At 37.4% G+C, this 22,487-nt stretch overlaps 1 protein-coding gene across 1 annotated transcript in view; it reads left to right on the forward strand.

Annotated features, from left to right (window-relative positions):
• rbms2a (RNA binding motif, single stranded interacting protein 2a) overlaps positions 1-12,781 on the forward strand; it is a 17,310-nt gene extending 4,529 nt beyond the window's left edge. The window contains exons 2-13 of the mRNA XM_016232889.1: positions 491-549; positions 694-785; positions 4,214-4,371; positions 4,560-4,639; positions 4,746-4,855; positions 4,943-4,986; positions 6,558-6,651; positions 10,443-10,493; positions 10,701-10,811; positions 10,923-11,000; positions 11,091-11,175; positions 12,602-12,781. Coding sequence (XP_016088375.1) covers positions 491-549; positions 694-785; positions 4,214-4,371; positions 4,560-4,639; positions 4,746-4,855; positions 4,943-4,986; positions 6,558-6,651; positions 10,443-10,493; positions 10,701-10,811; positions 10,923-11,000; positions 11,091-11,168 — 955 coding nt within the window. The 3' untranslated portion in view covers positions 11,169-11,175; positions 12,602-12,781. The remainder of the gene's footprint in view (positions 1-490; positions 550-693; positions 786-4,213; positions 4,372-4,559; positions 4,640-4,745; positions 4,856-4,942; positions 4,987-6,557; positions 6,652-10,442; positions 10,494-10,700; positions 10,812-10,922; positions 11,001-11,090; positions 11,176-12,601) is intronic.
• The last annotated feature ends 9,706 nt before the right edge of the window (positions 12,782-22,487 follow it).

Consider the following 22,487-nt stretch of genomic DNA (forward strand, 5'->3'; position numbering starts at 1 on the left):
CACACACTGGCCCAGCTAACCGATCACAACACACACTGGCCCAGCTAACCGATCACAACACACACTGGCCCAGCTAACCGATCACAGCACACACTGGCCCAGCTAACCTATCACAGCACATTTCGTATTTCAGAAGGCGTGCTATAATTTGATACAGGAAATATTCGAGCCATTCATGCTCTCTGGGGAGAGAGGTGTTGTAATAATGTAAAATATGTTCTGCCTGTTCTAGTACACCCCCAAAACAAAACCAAGACTTTGTAAAAGAGCATAATAGGACCCCTTTAACTAAATATTGGCTAAATGCCGTTGTCTTTTCACTCATTTCTCACAGACCAATACATAATCATTATCAGTCACATTTGAAAACAGAAATGAAATGCCTTTACAACTTTTGCTTCTTTGTTGTAATATCATGTACACTACCGTTCAAAAGTTTGGGGTTGATAAGATTTTATAATGACAGTCTTTGCATTTTTTTTTTTAATAGGTATGGAAAGATTGTGTCCACCAAGGCTATTCTGGACAAAACTACCAACAAGTGCAAAGGTGGGTGAAGAGTGGCTTTATGTTCTTGAGAGAATCACTCTTTATTTCTCAATGTTTCATTTACAATGAAGTAACCTAAGCGTTTGACACAAATGTATTTGATTGTATGTATTGATTTGTGTGTGTGCGTGTGTGTGTGTGCAGGCTATGGCTTTGTGGATTTTGACAGTCCTGCAGCAGCACAGAAGGCTGTGACGATGCTCAAGGCCAGCGGGGTTCAAGCTCAGATGGCCAAGGTAGACTTTCACAGAACATAATGTCCATTCAGCACATAAACCTCTGATTGCGTTTGCGTTTGACGCTTCAGCAGCGTGCAGGTCATGTCTAGAAATGTTGATCCTCAGACCTCTGTCTCTAACGACATGTTTCCGTTCCAGCAGTTCAGCCCTAATAAATCACTGTGCCTCGATTGTCTCCATGCGTTCGCGCCACAGCGCTGCAGTTGAGACCGGACCAGAAATCAACGTAAAACAGTTTGCAAATAAGACTTGCAGCCCACAGCCTCAGGCCGTGTTTTGTTAATGTTGTTTTATATACTCGACCAGAAACACACACCAACTCATGTTCACTTCTGTTATTTTCATAGAAAGTCTAGTATTATTATTTTTGACTCAAAGTGAAACCTTTGCACAAAATTAAAAAGAAAACAAAACTTTTTATATACAAAATTAAAAATAGGATAGTAAAACGTATATACTTATCCCAAACCTCTTTAGCTTACTTTTCATAGATTTACACTTTTATTGAGAAATTGTGCATCAAATTAAAAGTGACCGTAAAGATTATTATAAATGTATAATATTGCAAACATTTCTATTTCAAATAAATGCTATTCTTTTTAATTTTATGTTCATTAAAGAATACTGGAAAAAAAAGTATAACGGTTTCCACAAATAATATTAAACCGCAAAAACAACATTGATAATAATCAGAAATGTTTCTTGAGCAGTAAATCAGCATATTAGAATGATTTCTGAAGATCATGTGACACTGAAGACTGCAGTAATGATGCTGAAAATACAGCTTTAATCACAGGAATAAATTACATTTTAATTTATTTAATATACAGTTATTTTAAATTGTGATAGTATTTCACTGTATTACTTTTTTTTACTATAAAATAAATGTAGTCTTGGTGATCTTGCTATATCAGTAACTCCACATTTGAACAGTCAATAGCAAATACTTAAACTAATAACAAAACAAATAACAAATACTTACAGTCGCTGATTCAGAAGCGCCAGATTGTCATAGCAAAGTCAGAATTGACCCTTTTTTTTTTTTTAGAAATAGCCTTTGTGCACAGCCAGCCTTGTACTCTTCTAGGTTCAAAAAACTGTCGTCCATAAAACGCGTTGCACAAATTGGAACATCTGGGTTGTGCTGTTCTGTTGTAAATAAATCTTAACCAATGATTCCTAATTGCATCTACTTCCGGAAGGCCAAATAAAGTGCTTTTTCTTTCGCACTGAAACACAGCATCTCCCTGACATGCTGCATCAACACTAACTGCGGTTCCTGAAACCACGCCTTCTTTCTTTGCGTGAACATTTGGGGCGGCATCATGCTAATATTTCCACATCGTGACGTAGACATGTGGGGGCGTGTTAGGACGAGCCGTTTTAGGTAGGTGTGGTTGACTCTTAATTTATAAAGAATATCTCTTTGGATTTGAGACTTTAGTCTTTGCAACTTTACAGATCTTCTTTATGCACCAAGAGCTTGTAACACTCCAAAGAGGAAGGAAAACTTGAAATCGCATCTTATGACCCCTTTAAAATAAAGTGCAGTCAAACAAACTGACCCATTTGTCATCTCTCTCTGCTAGCAATTTTAATAAACTACTCCTGTTTAATTGTTTTATGTTAACTATAAAACACAATGGATGCCGACTAATAGAATACATTCTGGTTATGCCATAATACACAATAATGCATCACTGCACAGCTCCCATAGAGGCCTGTTTACACGAGTTCATGTTCGGAATGGAATAGCTACTTAGTATCATTCTAGCAACTTAGTGAACAATGCCTGTTACCTATTAAAGGGGTCATATGATGTTGCTAAAAAGAACATTATGTTGTGTATTTGGTGTAATGCAATGTGTTTATGCGGTTTAAGGTTAAAAAAACACATTTTACACGTTGCGTTGCGTTGCGTATCGTGCTGCGTAAACATAAAACCATGTCTGCATTTATGATCAGAGAAATGACAAACAACAAGCACTACTCTACACTGCTCAAAACTCGCGTTTGAATCGTCAGTGGCAAATCCTTCAAATATAAAAAAACATACTTACAGTCCGTGAGTCAGAACAGCCGGCATTGTAGTCTACTCTCCCAGGATCAGGAAACAGTCCTCCATAAAATGCACTGCACACAAATTAATATTGGTGTTAAAGTGTTCTGGAACAGTGTTGTAAATACAACTTAACCACTGATTTCTAGTCGTGTCCTCTTTTGGAAGAACAAAGTAGTTTCGCTTTCACAACGAAACACACAGCGTCACACACGGCATGGTGGCAGCAACAATACTACAGCGAGAATAAAAGTTACGCCTTCTTTCTTTGCGTGAACATTTGGGGGGCGTTATGCAAATCTTCCCACATTGTGACGTAGGCATGTGGGGGCGTGTTTAAATGGGGCATTTTAGGGGGGCGTGGACGAGTCTTAACTTTCATAAAGAATATATCTTTGGTTTTGAGACTTTAGTCTTTGCAACTTCAGGGATCTTATCTATTCACGAACAGCTTGTAACACTCCAAAGAGAAAGGAAAACTTGAAATCGCATCATATGACACCTTTAAAAAAATACTAAGCAGTAAACATTTCCAGCAGAACTGCGCTACATTGTGACGAGGTCTAAGTACTACACGCCTTCTGTTAGCAAGTTAAAGGCCTTTTTATGTAATATGAAAATTAAAAAATTTAATGAAAAATCATGTTCAGATATGACCATCTGGCTTTTGAGGAACATTTGTTTGTTCGTCTCTCAATCATCACTGTATTGCATTACATTAAGGCCTATGTTTTAAAACTACAGAGCTTTAATCATAAAACTAAGCATTGAAATATCATCTTACTAAGACATATGTGTCCCTGGAGCACAAAAGCAGTCTTAAGTCGCTGGGGTATATTTGTTGCAATAGCCAAAAATACATTGTATGGGTCAAAATTATTGATTTTTCTTGTATGCCCAAACATCATTAGGATATTAAGTAAAGATCATGTTCCATGAAGATATTTAGTAAACTTCCTACCGTAATTATATCGAAACTTAATTTTTGATTAGTAATATGCATTGCTAAGAACTTCATTTGGACAACTTTAAAGATAATTTTCTCAATATTTCGATTTTTTTGCACCCTCAGATTCCAGATTTCCAAATATTATCCTATCCTAACAAACCATACATCAATGGAGAGCTTATCTATTCAGCTTTCAGATGATGTATAAATTGAAAAGTTGACCCTTATGACTGGTTTTGTGGTCCAGGGTCACATATGTATGTTTCTTAAACATGCTAATAGTGTGAGGAATGAAGGAAAAGGTCAAATTGCTACTGTAATCTTATCACTCTGAAAAGTCGAAAAGACTATTCTATGAAATATTTTACCGATTGAAAAGTGCAGTCAATCAGATTTATGTTACGTGCTTATTTCTAGCAACAGGAACAGGACCCTACCAACCTGTACATCTCTAACCTGCCCGTGTCCATGGACGAGCAGGAGCTGGAGGCCATGCTCAAGTCCTTCGGCCAGGTGATTTCCACACGGATCTTACGGGATGCCAACGGAACCAGCAGAGGAGTAGGATTTGCAAGGTACTTTATTAATCACTATAATCACATCTATAAAACCGGGTGTGGAGGAACTTGAATTTACTGATGTTTGTGATTTGGTATTTTGACCCGAGCTCCATCTCTCTCTCTCTCTCTCTATATATATATATATATATATATATCAACTTTTCCTACCTTTTTAATTGTTTATTAATGTCTTTGTATAACAGGATGGAATCCACAGAGAAATGTGAAGCCATCATTCAGCATTTTAATGGAAAGTATATCAAAACCCCACCTGGAGTGCCAGGTAGATGATTGTTTCTTTTATATAAATTCCAATGAAAGAATTCATTATTTATTATGGAACAATAAAATATATTAATAACCTCTTGCTTCTTACGCTTCACCTGTAGTACCTACAGAACCGTTGTTATGCAAGTTTGCTGACGGAGGACAAAAGAAGCGACTGAACCAGGCAAAGTACCTACAGAACGGTCGAGCCTGGCCTAGAGATGGTGAAACGGTATGAGAGCTCTCTTTCTGGACTCTGACAGAGTGCTTACCTTGCACATTTTATATCAAATTGTCATTTTTTCCTTTCCACGTTCAGGGAGGAATGACGCTCACGTACGACCCAACGGCCTTACAGAACGGGTGAGCGCAGAGAGACATCCTGGTTTCATGTGTCTCGTTTTTAGAGTGCTTCAGATCAGTATTTAAAGTTATATTCTTGTTCGTGATTCTGGTTCTCGCGCATCAATCAAACACATTTGAGCTTCTGTTTACCTTATTTGATGTGTTTTATATATGTGCGTAGATCAATGTTAAGCCTAAATTAAATCTGTTCATCATATAAAGCAATCGTGTTGCCTCAGAAGACTTGGATTAAACCGCTGGATTCATATGGATTACTTTCGTGATCTCTTTATGAACGTTTTCAAGCATCAATGTTTTGGTTGCATGGACTTTCATTCTCTCAGGTTTCATTAAAAATATTTTAATTTGTGTTTTCAAAGTCTATTGAAAATCTCATGGGTTTGGAGTGACAGCATGAGGGTGTTTGGATGATGACAGAATAACTGTCCCTTTAAAGGGGTCGTATGATGCGATTTCAAGTTTTTCTTTCTCTTTGGAGTGTTACAAGCTGATTGTGCATAGATAAGATCCCTGAAGTTGCAAAGACTAAAGTATCAAAACCAAAGAGATATTCTTTATCAAAGTTAAGGCTCGGCCACGCCCCCCTAAAACGGCTCGTTCTAACACGCCCCCACATATCTACCTCACTATGTGGAAATATTAGCATAATGCTGCCCAAATGTGCACGCAGAGAAAGAAGGTGTGGTTTCAGTAACCGCAGTTAGTGTTGAAGCAGCATGTCAGGGAGACGCTGTGTGTTTCTAGGTGAAAGCAAAAGCACTTTATTTGGCCTTCCGAAAGTAGATGCATTTAGGAATCTTTAAGATCACTTACAACAGAACAGCAATGCATTTTATGGACGACCGTTTCATGAACCTAGGAGAGGAGGTCATTCTGACTTTGCTATGACAATCTGGCGCTTCTGAATCAGCTACTGTTTTGTTATTAGTTCAAGTATTTGCTATTGACTGTTCAAATGCGGAGTTTTGCGCATCGTGTGTGTGTGTGTGCATGCATGCGTGCGCGCGCATGTGTGTGTGAGAGAGAGAGAGAGAGAGAGAGAGAGAGAGGGGGTCACATCACAGGGGAGTCAGCTGACTTAACCGTGGCTTGTGTACTGCAAACACATACCAGCTTCATCACTGTGTCTGTCACGCGACTCTGTTCCCCTTTCTGGTTCTGTCTTTACATTTATTTTGAAAGATGAAGCTCGCGATTATGGTAAGGGGCGTTACATTTCCGACGGGTGCTTGCGGTGTTCGGTCAATCACAATGCACTGGGTCAGCTGGCCAATCAGAGCAGACTGTGCTTGTCGGAAGGAGGGGACTTTGTAGAAAACGAAGCGTTTGAGAGAGGGCCTACAATAATGTACAGTATTTGAAAAATAATGTGTTTTTGAACATTAAAGCATGTCAACATATTCTGTTACACCAAATACACAAAATAATGTTCTTTTAAAAAGCATCATATGACCCCTTTAAGACTTAAATTACGCAAAAAATGGTGTTCTTCAAAATAACCCTCAATGGCTTTTTAAATGAACATGTAATGTCACTTCACTTCTTACTGTTTTGCTTATTATTTTCAGGTTTTATTCTTCTCCGTACAGCATCGCTCCAAACCGAATGATCGCTCAGACCTCTCTGTCTCCATACATGCCCTCACAAGTACCATCCTACCAGGCGAGTATCATTACGATAATGATATCAATTTTATGCGTGTCATAATTTTATGTTCTGTATACACACAGTGATACAGCACTGCTTTCACCCAACATTATTGCGCAACATATTCACACAATATTATTGGAGTTATATTAAGTAAGTTTTCAGTCTTGTGACTGGAGCAGAAACATCAGTATAACTGCAGCACAGGCCTGTCAATTTTACATTTGCTTCAAGCCATGAATGCTTAGATCATCTCTCAAAAGAAAAAACCAATGTGAACAAACTGCAAGTTTTGGGCACTTGCGATTCATTTATATATCAATATCAATTGTGAAAAACAATGAAACATTATAAAACACTTAATGTGGCTTAATGTACTAAGACAGTGATTTCTGGGGCATATCTGCTTGCCTGTACATAGTATGTCTTATTAATAAGGTGTGGACTATATATTGGTCCTCCAATATCACTTACTTAATGCTTTTAGCAATATGAAGCATTTTCTTTATAGTTGTTTTCTATAGGAGAATGTTTAATGAGGAGTTTAGTGCATTGCGCTCATATTCCGTGCAAACTCCTCACCTTTTGTTGAAAACTCACCTTATTGAGATCAAAATATGTCACCTACGAGATTTTTTTGGCGGAGGGCTTTTTACAGTACCATTTGTACCAATTCAGTTCTGTACCCACTTGTAGTCAACCGCTTTAAAACGCTCCTGTGTGGTTTTGCGTGCGCTCTGGTTTCGAATTACAAAACCACAAGTTTATTTCCAACGTGTTTTTGCAGCGATGAGTATTGTAGCCAATCACAGGCATCTCTGTTGAAAGCAATGGCCGGTCAGAGGTGTTTTCTGTAGGTTAGTCAGAATCCCCTCTGAACACGCTCGCAGATCTACCTATTATAACGAGAGAGAGAGAGAACAAAGCATACACACGGTGTAATTTAGAGATTGATTATATCAGGAGTTTTTGCGTGAGTATGCTCACTCCGTTGCGCTATAAGAGGAGCCCTTTTCTGGATTTGAAGAAAAGTTTTGGTTGTCTGATTCAGGAGTGACAAACGCGAGTGTAAAAATGAGTGAATGAGTTCAAGATAAAACTTAAAACACTCTCATTTGCAATGTGTCCTTTTTAAGGCAGTTTAAAAAATGCAGTTTTTAAATTAAATATAAAAATATTTCAAAATATGTAATGCATTATTATTTATTTGTACTTGCTATACTTCAGTACAGTACTAAAATTCGCTATAATAGTCATTTTATACTAAATTCAAAATCAAGACGTGAAAACTAGGAAGTGGAAATGGCAACTGAGCTAATGAGTGATTCTCTGCTGCCATCTACTGGATATAATGCTAATTTCATGTATTTGTCATCTTAAAAGTCTTTGTTTTCCACCAGGATTTTTGGCACATTTTTTCAAGTCATCTCCATGAATGAAACGTGAATCTTTAAAGTGAATTTTACTGCACAACTGTAGAGTTAAAAAAATAATAATAAAGGCTTTAAAATATTGTATAAGTGTTTAAAAAATGTATGTGTGTGTGGGGTGGGGGTCTATATCACCTTTCACTCATGATGAGTTTGCATCCCTGTACTTGCATGTACAGTATATAGTTTGCATAATTGTGTACTAAATTCAGTCACTGTTTTAGTACATTCCCACTTATTACAAATCTGGTAAAACTGTTTGTGGGCAGCAGAAGATAGCCTTGTTTTGCCCCTCAGGTGGACGTTCATATAATGGTGTGACGTCATGTGAAAACTATGAGATGTCTATACTGGGACTCCTTGACTACATATGGTTCAAAAACATCATGTTTCATTGTCAAATTTCAGCTATTGTAGGCAGAAATGTATTGGACTTGAGTTTAGTCTCCTCAGCTTGAGTTATAATGGTTGACTGAAATGCTTTACTACAGCAAAACCGTTTCGCTCATTAGTTTTACAATTCCATGTCTTTAAACAGACTTACTTGTTTGTAGTTTCTAATTACCCATTTCTGTGTGTTATTAGGAAACTTTAGGTCAATCCAGACTACGTTTCATTTTTGTTGTGATAGTGAGCTCAAGCTGAGTGTGTGCCAAAGCCGGCAGCGGTCGGATGGAAACACCGAGTGACTCACAGCATGTGTTCAGTGAGAATATTAGACCGCAGTGACTCAGCTGAGCTGGGGCTTGTGGGAACTCTGACACCTTATTGAGTGCTGATGGATGAACAGGCAAAAGCAAATAATGTACACTGAGATCCTGTAGGTCTGGCACGTGTGCTCAGAAGGCACTGAACGGCCCATTAGAGCTGGATTGCTGAGTAATGACGCTACGGCTCAGTCTGCTAGCGCCTAACGTTTGTCTATATGAAGACTGTTGAGCACATTAAATACTTAACAGAGTAGCTCATCCAACAATGAAAGTCATCATCAGTTATTAAACTTTTAGAACATATAAAAGTTTGGAGTTGGTGAGATTTTGTACGTTTTTAAAGTCTCTTCTGCTTTTCAAGGCTGTATTTATTTGATCAAAAATACCGTAAAAACGATATCTCTATTTGAATATATTTTTAAATGTAATTTATTCCTGTGGTCAACGCTGAATTTTCAGCATCATTACTCCAGTCTCCAGTCAGTGTCATGTGATCCTTCAGAAATCATTCTAATATGCTGATTTGCTGAGAAAGAAACATTTCAGATTTTTTTAATTAATAGAAAGTTCAAAAGAACAACATTTGTTTGAAATGGAAATCTTTTGTAGCATTATAAACATTTGTACTGTTCAATTTTATGCATCCTTGATGAATAAAACTATTACATTTCTTTCCAAATATATCTTAAAGACCTCAAATGTGACCACAAACCAGTCACAAGGGTCAATTTTTGGAAATTGAAATTCATACATCAGCTGAAAGCTGAATAAATAACAAGCTCTCCATTGATGTATGGTTTGTTATGATAGGACAATATTTGGCTGAGTTGCAACTATTTGAAAATCTGGAATCTGAGGGTGCAAAAAAATCTAAATATTGAGAAAATCATCTTTAAAGTTGTCCAAATGAAGTTCTTAGCAATGCACATTACTAATCACAAATTAAGTTTTGATATTTAGAGTAAGAAATGTACAAAATATCTTCATGGAACATGATCTTTACTTGATATCCTAATGATTTTTGGCATAAAAGAAAAATCTGTAATTTTGACCCATACAATGTATTTTTGGCCAGGTTCTTCAGGTTCACAAATTTTTTAAATGTACTGTATAAATCACCTTTAAAGGCTATGCAAACAGGACAGATGCAAACCCCGTCCTGTTCCAGTGACCATCAGCATCTGGTGTCAGATGAGCAGCATATGGACCCAAACGCACGTTGGGATAGCTAGTTAAAATTGGCTGCTATGGTACAATATTTTGCTAGTGCCCGCACTGTGATTTTGGATTCGGAGAAATTTAAAAATTTCAGCCGAAACCAAAAATGAAAGGTAAATGTAACGCAATGTGACATTACACAAGCTATTTGACGTCCTCTGTGGATGAAGCACTGATTGAGCTGATTGACATGAGATGCGATACAGTAAGTAGATTTAAGGATTTAAGAATCCTTGTAAGTATCGGTTAAAAAAGATAAATCAATATTGATAAATCATCCAGCTATAAGCAGACAGGATCCCTGTAGTTTATCCACAGTGTCCTCGACATTCAAAACACGCCACTGGAGAAACGTTTAATTCAGTCAATGATTTTGTTTCTCCAAAATGATTTCTATTTAGAAGGGTTTCGGTTGATTGATATGCAGTGTTTCTGTCTCTGTCCTCAGGTGCACAGCCCGTCCTGGATGCATCATCAGTCGTACCTCATGCAACCCACCGTGAGTGCTCAGATATCGTTTTGTAGGGTTTGATGTCGAACTGTAGCTTTACTCTACTTCACATAAAAGTTTCCATGCAGCTGGTGTTTTTTTCTATATTAACTATAATAGCAAAAGAAGCACTATGTTGATTCAGACTCCCATGAGGTTTGGATATCTAGCAATGACCGCTGGTTTCTGGGTTTCTGTGCATCTCTCTCTCCGCAGGGGGCCGTTCTGACTCCAGCTATGGATCACACGATGTCCATTCAGCCCACGTCTATGATCGGACCCCTGACCCAGCAGCTCAGTCACCTGTCGCTCGGCAGCGCTGGCACGGTTGGTGGCCTATTACCATCAATTTAGTTCCTCCTAGAACCTAATTACCATCAAAACGTGATGGAAAGTATTATAAGTATGACCAGTTGCTGTATTTATTTTGCCCCACAGTATATACCTAACGCAGCTATGCAAGGAGCGTATATGCCTCAGTACACCCCAGTGCCTCCCTCTACTGTTACATTAGAGGTATGATGAGCCTTGGTCTGCACACGGCGCTTTGAATGCTGAACAGGGTCGTGGGCAAGATTTGATGCATTCTCATTCTTTGTCACGTAGGAAAACAGTGGACAGCAGCAGGTTTCCATGGAGACGCCTTCAGAGCACACTAATTATTCCTATCAACACAGCAAATGAAGCTACGGTAAGACCAGAAATGAAAGATGTGCTGTCTGTCAGATGGCAGGTTTGGCACTGTGCCTTTATCTTTCAGATGCAGCCAGCTTGCATATAACGTTGGTAAACTATTCAGAGAACAGCTGTATACATTTACATGTTTTATTATAAGCTGTTTTTGAGTCAAAACCAACTTAGTGTTGATAATAAATGCTGCAGTATACTATATTATGCTATACTGTACGACAGTATGTGTCGTGTAATTATGCTTGTAGTTTTGTAGAACATTTTCTCTAAAATTCCTTTAAAATTACACGTCGTTCAAAAGTCTGGGATCAGTAAGATTTTGAATGTTTTTAATGGAGTCTTTTATGATCATCAAGGCTGTATTTATTTGATCAAAGATACAGAAAAAACAGTAATATTGTGAAATATTATTGCAATTTCTAATATTGGTTTAATATACTTTAAGATATCATTTATTCCTGTATTACTAATGCTTACCTAATGATTCATTGCGTGCAGTTATTATAAAGTGTTACCAAATTATGTTGTCAGTGCCCTACAAATGAACTGGTTCTAGGATTTTCTGTATTTCTGTAATTTTCAGCATCATTACTGCAGTCTTCAGTGTCACATGATCCTTCAGAAATCATTCTGATATCCTGATTTATTATCAGTGTTGAAACTGTTGTGCTGCTTAATGTTTCTGTGAACCTGTGATACTTTTTTCTTTGACTCTTTGATGAACAAAAAGTTTAAAAAAGAACAGCATTTATTCAAAATAGAAATCTTTTCTCACAATATAAGTCTTTACTATCACTTTTTATCCAGTTAACACATCCTTCCTGAATGAAAGTATTAATTTCTTTAAAAAAAGAAGAAAGAAAAAATTTACCGACCCCAAAATTTGGAATAGTACTTTATATTATAACACAAAATTTCGATTTTGAATAAGCACTGTTCTTTTTAACTTTTTAGTTATCAAAGAATCCTGGAAAAAGTATCACAGGTCCCAAAAAAATATTAAAAATTGATTGTAAATCAACATATTAGAATGATTTCTGAAGGATCATGTGACACTGAAGACTGGAGTAATGCTGCTGAAAATTCAGCGCTGCATCACAGGAATAAATAATATTTTAAAATATATTAAAATAGAAAACTGTTATTTTAAATTGCAATAATATTTCACAAAATTACAGTTTTTTTTTTTCATTTTATGAAATATATACAGCTTTAATGAGCATAAAAAACTTCTTTAAAAACATAAAAAATCTTACTGATCCTAAACTTTTGAACGGCAGTGTAATTATAAATTAAATTGTTACCAAAATTATTAATTTCAGTGCTCAGGAAAAAAAAAAAAAAGTGTTGTTATTGATAATGACAGAACTACAGCACAGTTCTTCACAGATCTTCATAAAGATGTTTTCTAATTAAATCTCCTGTAGTTTCATTCCAGAGAAGCCCTGTGACCGCCCGCCCAGTGCATTAACCAAATGCTGCTTGAATTGCGCAAAACCTCACCATTCCAGAATGCATTCAGAGCATCTGTCACATTTCCTCGATCAAATTAAGCCAAGAAAAGTTCACCCCAAAATTATAATTTGCTTAAAAGGTACTCACCCTTAGGCCATCCAAGATGTAGATGAGTTTGCCCCTTCATCAGAACAGATTTGGAGAAATGTAGCATTACATGGATGCTCTGCAGTGAATGGGTGCCGTCAGAATGAGAGTCCAAACAGCTGATGAAAACATCACAATAATCCACAGCACTTCAGTCCATCCAGCAAAGTGTAAAAAGCAATGCTGATTTAGAAAAGGGTAAGGCAAACACAATGTGTTCTTTTATGCACGTAATGGCAAATTCTTATTTTTAAGAACTAATTCTTTAATATGGAAACGTTAAAAATGAGTCTTTTGTTTGTAAAATATGCAACTTTTTTTAAAAAGATTTTAAGACTTTTTTTTTCTTCAGTCAGCAGCAGTAAAATATTTTTGTACAGCGTAATATGCAAAGTGCTTTTTGTTTGTCCTGTTTTTGAATTTGTAGTTTGATATTTAGGTGAAAAAAACCATTTAAAGCCACTTCTTCATGCTGCACCATTTTAAGAATCTTCCAAGAAATAGTGATGAAATCACTCGAATTCAATCTTCACTTCTCTGAAAGCAACAGACAATCATTAACTTATTATTTATTACAAAGTTTGGTGCATAGCAAGGCAATAAAGCTTTGTCTTTCAAGTTCATATGGCATATTAGCGATTCTCCAGTTATGTGCGCTTTCTTTTTAATTAGTAACGAATCCGAATTGTATGGTTTTAAGGTGTTTTATGAGGGGCATTTTAAATCGAATGATTACCCGTGAAACAGTTTGTGCCTAACGTTAGTGTTCAGGATCAATTCCTTTTTATTTAAAATGTAAAAAAAGATTTTAGAAACTATTTTCAAATTCTGGATCCTCTTGATACTGTAGCTGAAATGAGAGATAGGACTGATTTAGTCTTTTTCAGGTTTCTGAAAGTGTGCATGGGAATCACAGTACAGGAGTCTCGAGGAAGTGACTTTAAGTGGTTTGTTAATATCAAAAATAGTTCATAAAAGTGATAACACATGACTTGATGAAGTTTCTCAATACCACACTGCTATAACTCGGCATATTTTTCTTCATGCTGTAGTAAAGCAGATATGTGTCAGTCTGGTTTGAAGACTTGAAAGAAAGCTTCACTTTTGTTTTTAACAGTATAAATCAATCCATCAAACACATGCAGTAGGAGAATAATATAATCATGAAAAGGGAAGAAAATCAAGGCATTTGGTTATGCAGTTTATATATATATATATATATCAGTTTTGTAGATTATGAACAAAAAAAAAGTAACAGTGTACCTTTAATTTTTTGTTTGTCTTAACTTTCTACAATGAAGTTTATTTTTACTACCGTATTGACTTTTTTTTCTTTATTTAAAGGAATAGTTCACCCAAAAAACAAAAAAAATGTTGTGAAATTTAGCATTACATGCAGTGAATGGGTGCCGTCAGGATGAGTCCAAACAGCTGATACAAGCATCACAATAATCCTCAAGTAATCCAGTCCATCAATGAACAGCTTGTGAGAAAAGCTATGTGTATCAAGATGTTTTTAACTACGAACCGTTGCTTCCAGCTGAAATATGAGTCCATAATCCATAATTTTGCTTTCTCCAGTTAAAGTCTCATATAAACAAGGACTGAAATCTGCACAGATCAAGCACCATTTACAAGCGGAAACAAATATGTGGGTGGATTTTAATGTGAAAGGAAAACAGGGCATGGACTTTTTCTTTTTACTGGAGGAAGCGTTATTTAAAGTGATGGACTGGTATTTTGGTTGGAAGCATTGGTTTGAAGTTGAAAACTTTTTAATGCTGGATTTGTTTCAGCTTTTGTCTTCTCCAGATGTTAACTGATGGACTGGAGTGCTGTGGATTATTGTGATGTTTTTATCAGCTCTCATTCTGACGGCACCCATTCACTGCAGAGCATCCACTGCTGAGACACTGATGCTACATTTCTCCAGATGTGTTCCCATGAAGAAACTCCTCTACATCTTAGTTTTATTTTTCGGATGTTTGGTAAAACAAGACTAAAAAGGGCGTTTAGCACACTGATGTTTTGCAGTGTGTCACGGCGACGCGTCCTCGTCAGGTTGTGTGTTACCGTGGCTTTGGTTCTGTACAGTGCAGAGATTTGTAGAAATATCTTTCAAACGGTGCAGGGGTTATACACGAGACATGTATAGCAGGAAAAACTATTATATGGAGCAGACGGTTAGGATCGAGAAGGACAGAAGCAGTTCTTCAGCGTGTGTAGTCGCTTTCTTCCTTCATGCTGCTGGGTTTTTTTTTTTAAAGATTTGTTGAGATTTGCTGTAGTGTTTGGGCAAAGCTTTACTTTCTGGAAACTTTTTAGATGATGAATTCGTTTGGTTGTGTGTATTGGTTGCTGTTCCTTTTTGAAATCCCAGATTAATAGGATTTTTTAAAAATGTTTGTGTGCAAAGGAAAGACATTTTCTTGAGTTTCTTTTATGTTCTTCTCTGTGCTGTTTGTTGTTTTACTTGAAATGTACTGTCTTGGTCAATCATAATGATGCACTTCTAAAAGAATTTGAATATCCAACATTTTTGATATCATTGATGAAAAAAAAATCAGTGTTCACTCATGAGTTGTTTTTGTACACTAAAGCTGGGTTTTTTTTTTAAAGATTTGTTGAGATTTGCTGTAGTGTTTGGGCAAAGCTTTACTTTCTGGAAACTTTTTAGATGATGCATTCGTTTGGTTGTGTGTATTGGTTGCTGTTCCTTTTTGAAATCCCAGATTAATAGGATTTTTTAAAAATGTTTGTGTGCAAAGGAAAGACATTTTCTTGAGTTTCTTTTATGTTCTTCTCTGTGCTGTTTGTTGTTTTACTTGAAATGTACTGTCTTGGTCAATCATAATGATGCACTTCTAAAAGAATTTGAATATCCAACATTTTTGATATCATTGATGAAAAAAAAATCAGTGTTCACTCATGAGTTGTTTTTGTACACTAAAGCATACCAATATGTGTAATAAATGTCTTTACACTCTTAAAAATAAAGGTGCTTCTCGATGCCATAGTAGAACCTTTTTGTCTAAATGGTTCCATACAGAACCTTTAACATCTGAAGAACCTTTCTGTTTCACAAAAGCTTCTTTGTAGCGAAAGAAGGTTCCTCAGATTATAAAAAAGTAAGAAAGAGATGGTTCTTGACTGAATGGTTCTTTGTGGAACCAAAAATGGTTCATCGCTGTGAAGAACCTTCTAAGCACCTTTATTTTTAAGAGTGTAGAAAGATTCGCTCTTCTCTAGGATAGAAACACAAGGGCTTATATATTATAGAACACTAAAGACACGTGATGCAGTTGTTACTTCCTTCCTTCGTTTGAGGGCTTCCCCTTGGTGCATTTTACATTTTATGAATGTAAAGCCATGACCTTGATCCGAAAACTATGAAATGGTTTTCATTAAGAGACTCTTCTCCATCCATAAAAAGAGCTGCTAGCTTGATCACCTTCTAGGATAGTTTGACATTACATTCAAAGAAGTTGTGTTATTGAAACTGATCAATACCTCTTTAACAGTTTACCATCTACTCAGGCTGAAATTCAAACTATTGGCAGTCTTGGGAATCTTTGTGATACACTTGTCTTCAGATTCCCAAAGAAGGGATTCGTTCCGGCTACCAAAGAGTAAGACATGCCTATAGAGTATGACAGCAATCCCAATCGTTTTCTACTGATGAGTTTGTTGGTCACCTTTTGTAAAATCATCCTTTTCAGTGTGATTTTACTGTCGATGTTTTAAGTCAAATCTTCTGTACTAAAGTTATCTCTCAAGTTTATACCATGCAGTTCACCTCATGAAGGAAAATGGGATTGATTTTGGTTATCAAACCAAAACCAATTATCAATCGTTTCATCCATTATTAACACAAAACATTAAACATGGTTTTGAAACTATGAAATGCGTTGGCTTTTATTCAGATCGATTACATATATCTACATTATTATCAATTATCTACCATTTCCAACAGCTGGGATGATGCTGAATGTGAAAGTCAGTACTCTGTTCTCATCGCTCAGTTCAGATTTTCAAAGAAGAGCTGCTAATTGTTTCAAGAGCTCATTTCATAGTTTCAAAATGTATTGCTGCTAACATGGGGTGTTCAAGCTGTTCACCAGATAAAGCCATAAACCACAGAACCATTTCAAGTTATTGTAGCGAAGCTGTAATCCAAGTGCCTCAAGAAATGAACTGTGTTGAGTTGCTTTGGGTCGGTAGACAGCATCAAGATGTCTAGAGATGATGGGAAGTTGTACAGAATCAATACTGTATGTTTGTGATGCTGATGTTGTGATTATTGAACAAGTGGCTTGTCTCTTGAACAGCTTTTTAAAACATTCTTTATTTATACAATATCACATTTTGAACAGGTGTCTGAAGAAACAGTTTGGTTGCATGTTAACCGGAGCTTCTAGCCGGAAATTTGTCTTCCTGTGACAGTTTCTGATTTTCTGTTCCTTTTTTTTATTTTTTATTTTTTTTAAAGAAACACTACAACAACAACAAAAATGTTCTTCTGTTTTTGTTTGTGCCTTTTTTTAACTGATCTCTTGAATTCCATTTTTTTAAATAAAATCTTGTTTGTATTTTGTTGGTTTATTTACTTTTTCAGTTATTCCAAAGTCTCTAGACAAGGCATGTCACTCGGCGGCCATCTTTGAAACGCCGCTCGGGCATGCAAGCGCAGCTTCTATCTCTTTGTATGGGGAAACATCAAATTCTCCAAAACTGTTCACTAGATTAAATCTTATATTTGAAATCACCAAAGACATCTGACAACAACTGTGTCATAAATGTTGTTTCTTTTGCTCAAATAGCCTTATAAAAAGCTTATTTTTCAGGCTAGATCAGCCAGTGCGCATGCGCACGTCTCAGAGCGCTGACTGTTTCTATAGCAACCGGGACTTCTAACGGCAGCTGCAGTAGGCGCGTTTCCATTACAGATTTGCGCAAAACTTAGGCGATATTTTATAAATGTCGATAAAAAAGTATTGCGAAATGATGGCGTTTCCATTAACCAATGTTATGAGACTTAAACGTAACCTTTTGCCTCTCGCGATAAGTCATGGCAATGGATTTTGGTGGGATTTTGACGGATCTTGGCTATATTTATTCAAAGGAGGCTTATGCATGTATCTTTACAGAAGCAGCAAAGAGAGCCGCTTCAGAAACGTGCGTGGCGCGGCTGGAATAAACCATAGACTGTATAAAAACATAAACTCAAGCATTGAGTGGCCGTAATCAGCTTCAGTGACCGTATCAGAGCCACCGCAGACGTGTGCAGTGTAAATTGTCTAAGTATTAATAGTAGGGAAAGCCCCTTATACTGGAGCGCGGCCACTTATGAAGTGTTTCTTGGAGGTTATAGTACATTGAAGAATGATCATATGACTTTTTACATACGCCATGTGACCTGTAAATGCGAAAAAGCCGTTTCCATTGCAGTTTTGCGAATTATTCCTTTTTCGCATTGCCTGAAAGACCACCTCATACGAGCGTAAAAACTTTTTTGCGATATATGGGCGTTTTTGCGAAATTGACGCGTCTCCATTAGGCGTATTTTCAATTCGCAATTTCAATTTGCGCAATTTGAAGGGTAATGGAAACACGCCTAGTGACGCACTGACTTTACCATTAGCAATTGGCTCTTTCATTCAGAAGGCGGGGCTTCCTGCTATTGAGCGGCCATATTGAGCGTTGCATTTTTCCCCATTCAAAACTACACAAGTGACATGTCTTGGGTATTCTATAGTCTTTGGTTATTCTCAGCATTTTCATCAAAGAACATTAAAACATCAACTGCAGTTTTTTTATTATTATTCAGATTTTTTATAAATTGTGAAGACTCTTATTTTCATTCAATTTTATAATTATGCATTTATACTTAATTTGCCACTGACTAAATTCTCCCACGTACTGACATATTTCCTTAATTTATTAATCAATTTAGTTGATGTTCAAATAAGTTTGTCTTTCGCACACAAATCTTTACTATTCATACACGTTACACTGTAAATAATAGTAACCTGCAGTTATTAGCTTAGAGAGCTTTTTCTACCTTTACCTTTAATAGCCCTAATTTACCCCAAATGTTTTATTGGTAAAAACATATTCAGATTCATTCAATATGATATTGAATATTTTCCCCCCAACCTGAATAAAACCAGTTCATTTAAATGTTATCGGTTTTAAGATACCTTTTTTTTTTTTCAGTGCACTGTTCTTAAAATGTACGTTTGTACTATTTACCACATTTTAGAATAAGTAAATCCTTAAAGTCAACAAATTAAAGTATATGAAGTTTTATGTCCAAATATGTTCAAATGCAATCTTCCTAATATATAAACAAGTCCTTGAATCTGATTGGCTGAGCCCTTCCACGAGTGTTGTTGGATATTTGACCAGTTTCAGCTCTGGAACTATTCACCATTTGTATCGCTCCGCATGTCTCTCGTTCTGGACAGGCAGTATTTCTCCCAGTGAGCGGCAATGGCGTGAGCCTTACCTCGGCAAGTCCTTCTGCCATTTGTCGCTGGCTCTGGAGACTTTGTAGTGGTTAAACAAGATATTATTTGTTTTGGTTACATCTAAACTTTGGTCTCATGAATCAATCATTTTGGTGCTGGGGATTTCCTAGCATCTTCGGTGCAGGTTACTTTGTTACGCCAGTAGGTGGAGGCAAGGGGCTGTCTTTATACGCGAGTTGTTCCCAGTCATGTCCTGGAACACTGCACATTGTGCATGTCACATCAATATTTTGAACCAAACACGCCTGGTTCACATCATCAGTTCGTTAGTAAAGACTGCAACATCTGAAAAAGACAAAGAAGACATGCAAAATGTGTAGTGTTGGAGGGCTCCAGGAACGTGGTTGGGAACCACCAAGTTAATAGACCCTTCATTCAGGAATGAAAACAAGGAAATTATGTGAACTTTGCATACCACTTCACACAGTTCAACAGACGAGCAATTAGTCAGCGAAGATCATGGAAAGCAAGAGAACAGTTCACAAGTACTACAAGTGGTAGGCTGGTATACTATGCTGTATGCAAAGGATGGACACACCTGCCCGTAGCTTTCTAGTGATCTTGAAGACATTGATTAGCTTGTTCAGGAGTGTTTGATTAGGGTTGGAGCTAAACTCTGCAGGACAGTGGCTCTCCAGGACCAAAGTTGCCCAGCCCTGCTCTACTGTATGCACTTACAGTTTGCACTTTGCCATCTAGTGTATCTACATTTTAGATTTATTCATTTGACAGACACTTTTAGCCAAAGCGACTTGAAGCATACCAAAAGCAGTTCATCATAGGATGGCAATAAACACGAGAAGTGCCAGTTAAACAAGGTTTCGGTCATCATTCAAAATAGTAAAAGCTGAGACAGGACGGGAATGAGGGATAATGAGAACATTTTTAGGAGAATGCAGTAAGGTGCTCACGCAAGAGATGGGTTTTCAATTATTTCTTGAAGATTGTGAGGGATTTGGCTGTCTGGAGTTATATAGGTCATTCCAGCAGTAAGGAATGGTGAAAGAAAATGTCCTTGAGAGTGATTTTGAGCCGCTCTCGATGGGACAGCAAGGCTCCACTCCCTTACTGACCGCAGGCTGCTGGAGGGGACATGACTCGTAAGAGAGAGCGGAAGTAGGAGGGTGCAGAGCCCGGCAAGCTCCAAGGTCTTGAACTTGAAGCGAGCCACAACTGGAAACCAGTGCAGAGAGATGAGAAGCAGTGTGACATGGGCTCTCTTGGGCTCATTGAAAATGAGACGTGCTGCTGCATTCTGGATCATTTGCAGAGGTTTGATTGCACATGTTGGGAGTCCAGCCAGAAGAGCATTACCATAGTCCAGACTAGAAATGACAAGTTCCTGGACGAGTTCTGTTAGGAAGGGCTTGATCTTACTAATGTCTCAATTTGAGAAGGGTGGTCTCATCCCAAATGGAATACTAATGGCTATTTACCAGTTTCCCAGTCAAGGGCAAATGACATTGCCGCACATAACGCAATGCCATTAGCTGTGCCGTAGTAGTGAACAATAGTGAACAAAAATTAATTTCTTCATTTTGTTTGTTAGTCACCTTTTATACCCAATATCAGCCCAGTCACCCTCAGATGAAAGCGTATTCATTATGCAAACACAGCCAAAGATCTTTAACGTCAATAATAATCAAATATTAGTAATATACATTGATAATATCAATAATAAAGAAAGTAAGTAAATCATGTGCACAGTTTTAAGAAAATTGTGAGTACGTTTTACTGTTTTGTTACCTCGTTTTAATGAAATCATGAGTACGTTTTACCAACTCCTGTCCACAATTTCATAAACCCATCAAACATCACATGGTGAACACAGAAGTTTGTCATATCTTGTCAGCCTGGTCTAATTGTTTAAACGTATGAATTAGTATGTAACATTTACAATTATGTAAGTTTTGACTGATGCTGAAACGTACAATTTACATACAGCCATGCTGATATACTCGGCAAGTCCTTCTGCCATTTGTCGCTGGCTCTGGAGACTTTGTAGTGGTTAAACAAGATATTATTTGTTTTGGTTACATCTAAACTTTGGTCTCATGAATCAATCATTTTGGTGCTGGGGATTTCCTAGCATCTTCAGTGCAGGTTACTTTGTTACGCCAGTAGGTGGAGGCAAGGGGCTGTCTTTATACGCGAGTTGTTCCCAGTCATGTCCTGGAACACTGCACATTGTGCATGTCACATCAATATTTTGAACCAAACACGCCTGGTTCACATCATCAGTTTGTTAGTAAAGACTGCAACATCTGAAAAAGACAAAGAAGACATGCAAAATGTGTAGTGTTGGAGGGCTCCAGGAACGTGGTTGGGAACCACCAAGTTAATAGACCCTTCATTCAGGAATGAAAACAAGGAAATTATGTGAACTTTGCATACTACTTCACACAGTTCAACAGACGAGCAATTAGTCAGCGAAGATCATGGAAAGCAAGAGAACAGTTCACAAGTACTACAAGTGGTATGCTGGTATACTATGCTGTATGCAAAGGATGGACACACCTGCCTGTAGCTTTCTAGTGATCTTGAAGACATTGATTAGCTTGTTCAGGAGTGTTTGATTAGGGTTGGAGCTAAACTCTGCAGGACAGTGGCTCTCCAGGACCAAAGTTGCCCAGCCCTGCTCTACTGTATGCACTTACAGTTTGCACTTTGCCATCTAGTGTATCTACATTTTAGATTTATTCATTTGACAGACACTTTTAGCCAAAGCGACTTGAAGCATACCAAAAGCAGTTCATCATAGGATGGCAATAAACACGAGAAGTGCCAGTTAAACAAGGTTTCGGTCATCATTCAAAATAGTAAAAGCTGAGACAGGACGGGAATGAGGGATAATGAGAACATTTTTAGGAGAATGCAGTAAGGTGCTCACGCAAGAGATGGGTTTTCAATTATTTCTTGAAGATTGTGAGGGATTTGGCTGTCTGGAGTTATATAGGTCATTCCAGCAGTAAGGAATGGTGAAAGAAAATGTCCTTGAGAGTGATTTTGAGCCGCTCTCGATGGGACAGCAAGGCTCCACTCCCTTACTGACCGCAGGCTGCTGGAGGGGACATGACTCGTAAGAGAGAGCGGAAGTAGGAGGGTGCGAGGGTGCAGAAGCTCCAAGGTCTTGAACTTGAAGCGAGCCACAACTGGAAACCAGTGCAGAGAGATGAGAAGC

This window comes from Sinocyclocheilus grahami, unplaced genomic scaffold (genome assembly GCF_001515645.1).
Source record: "Sinocyclocheilus grahami isolate Dianchi unplaced genomic scaffold, SAMN03320097.WGS_v1.1 scaffold420.1, whole genome shotgun sequence".
In the NCBI taxonomy this organism is placed as follows: Eukaryota; Metazoa; Chordata; class Actinopteri; order Cypriniformes; family Cyprinidae; genus Sinocyclocheilus; species Sinocyclocheilus grahami.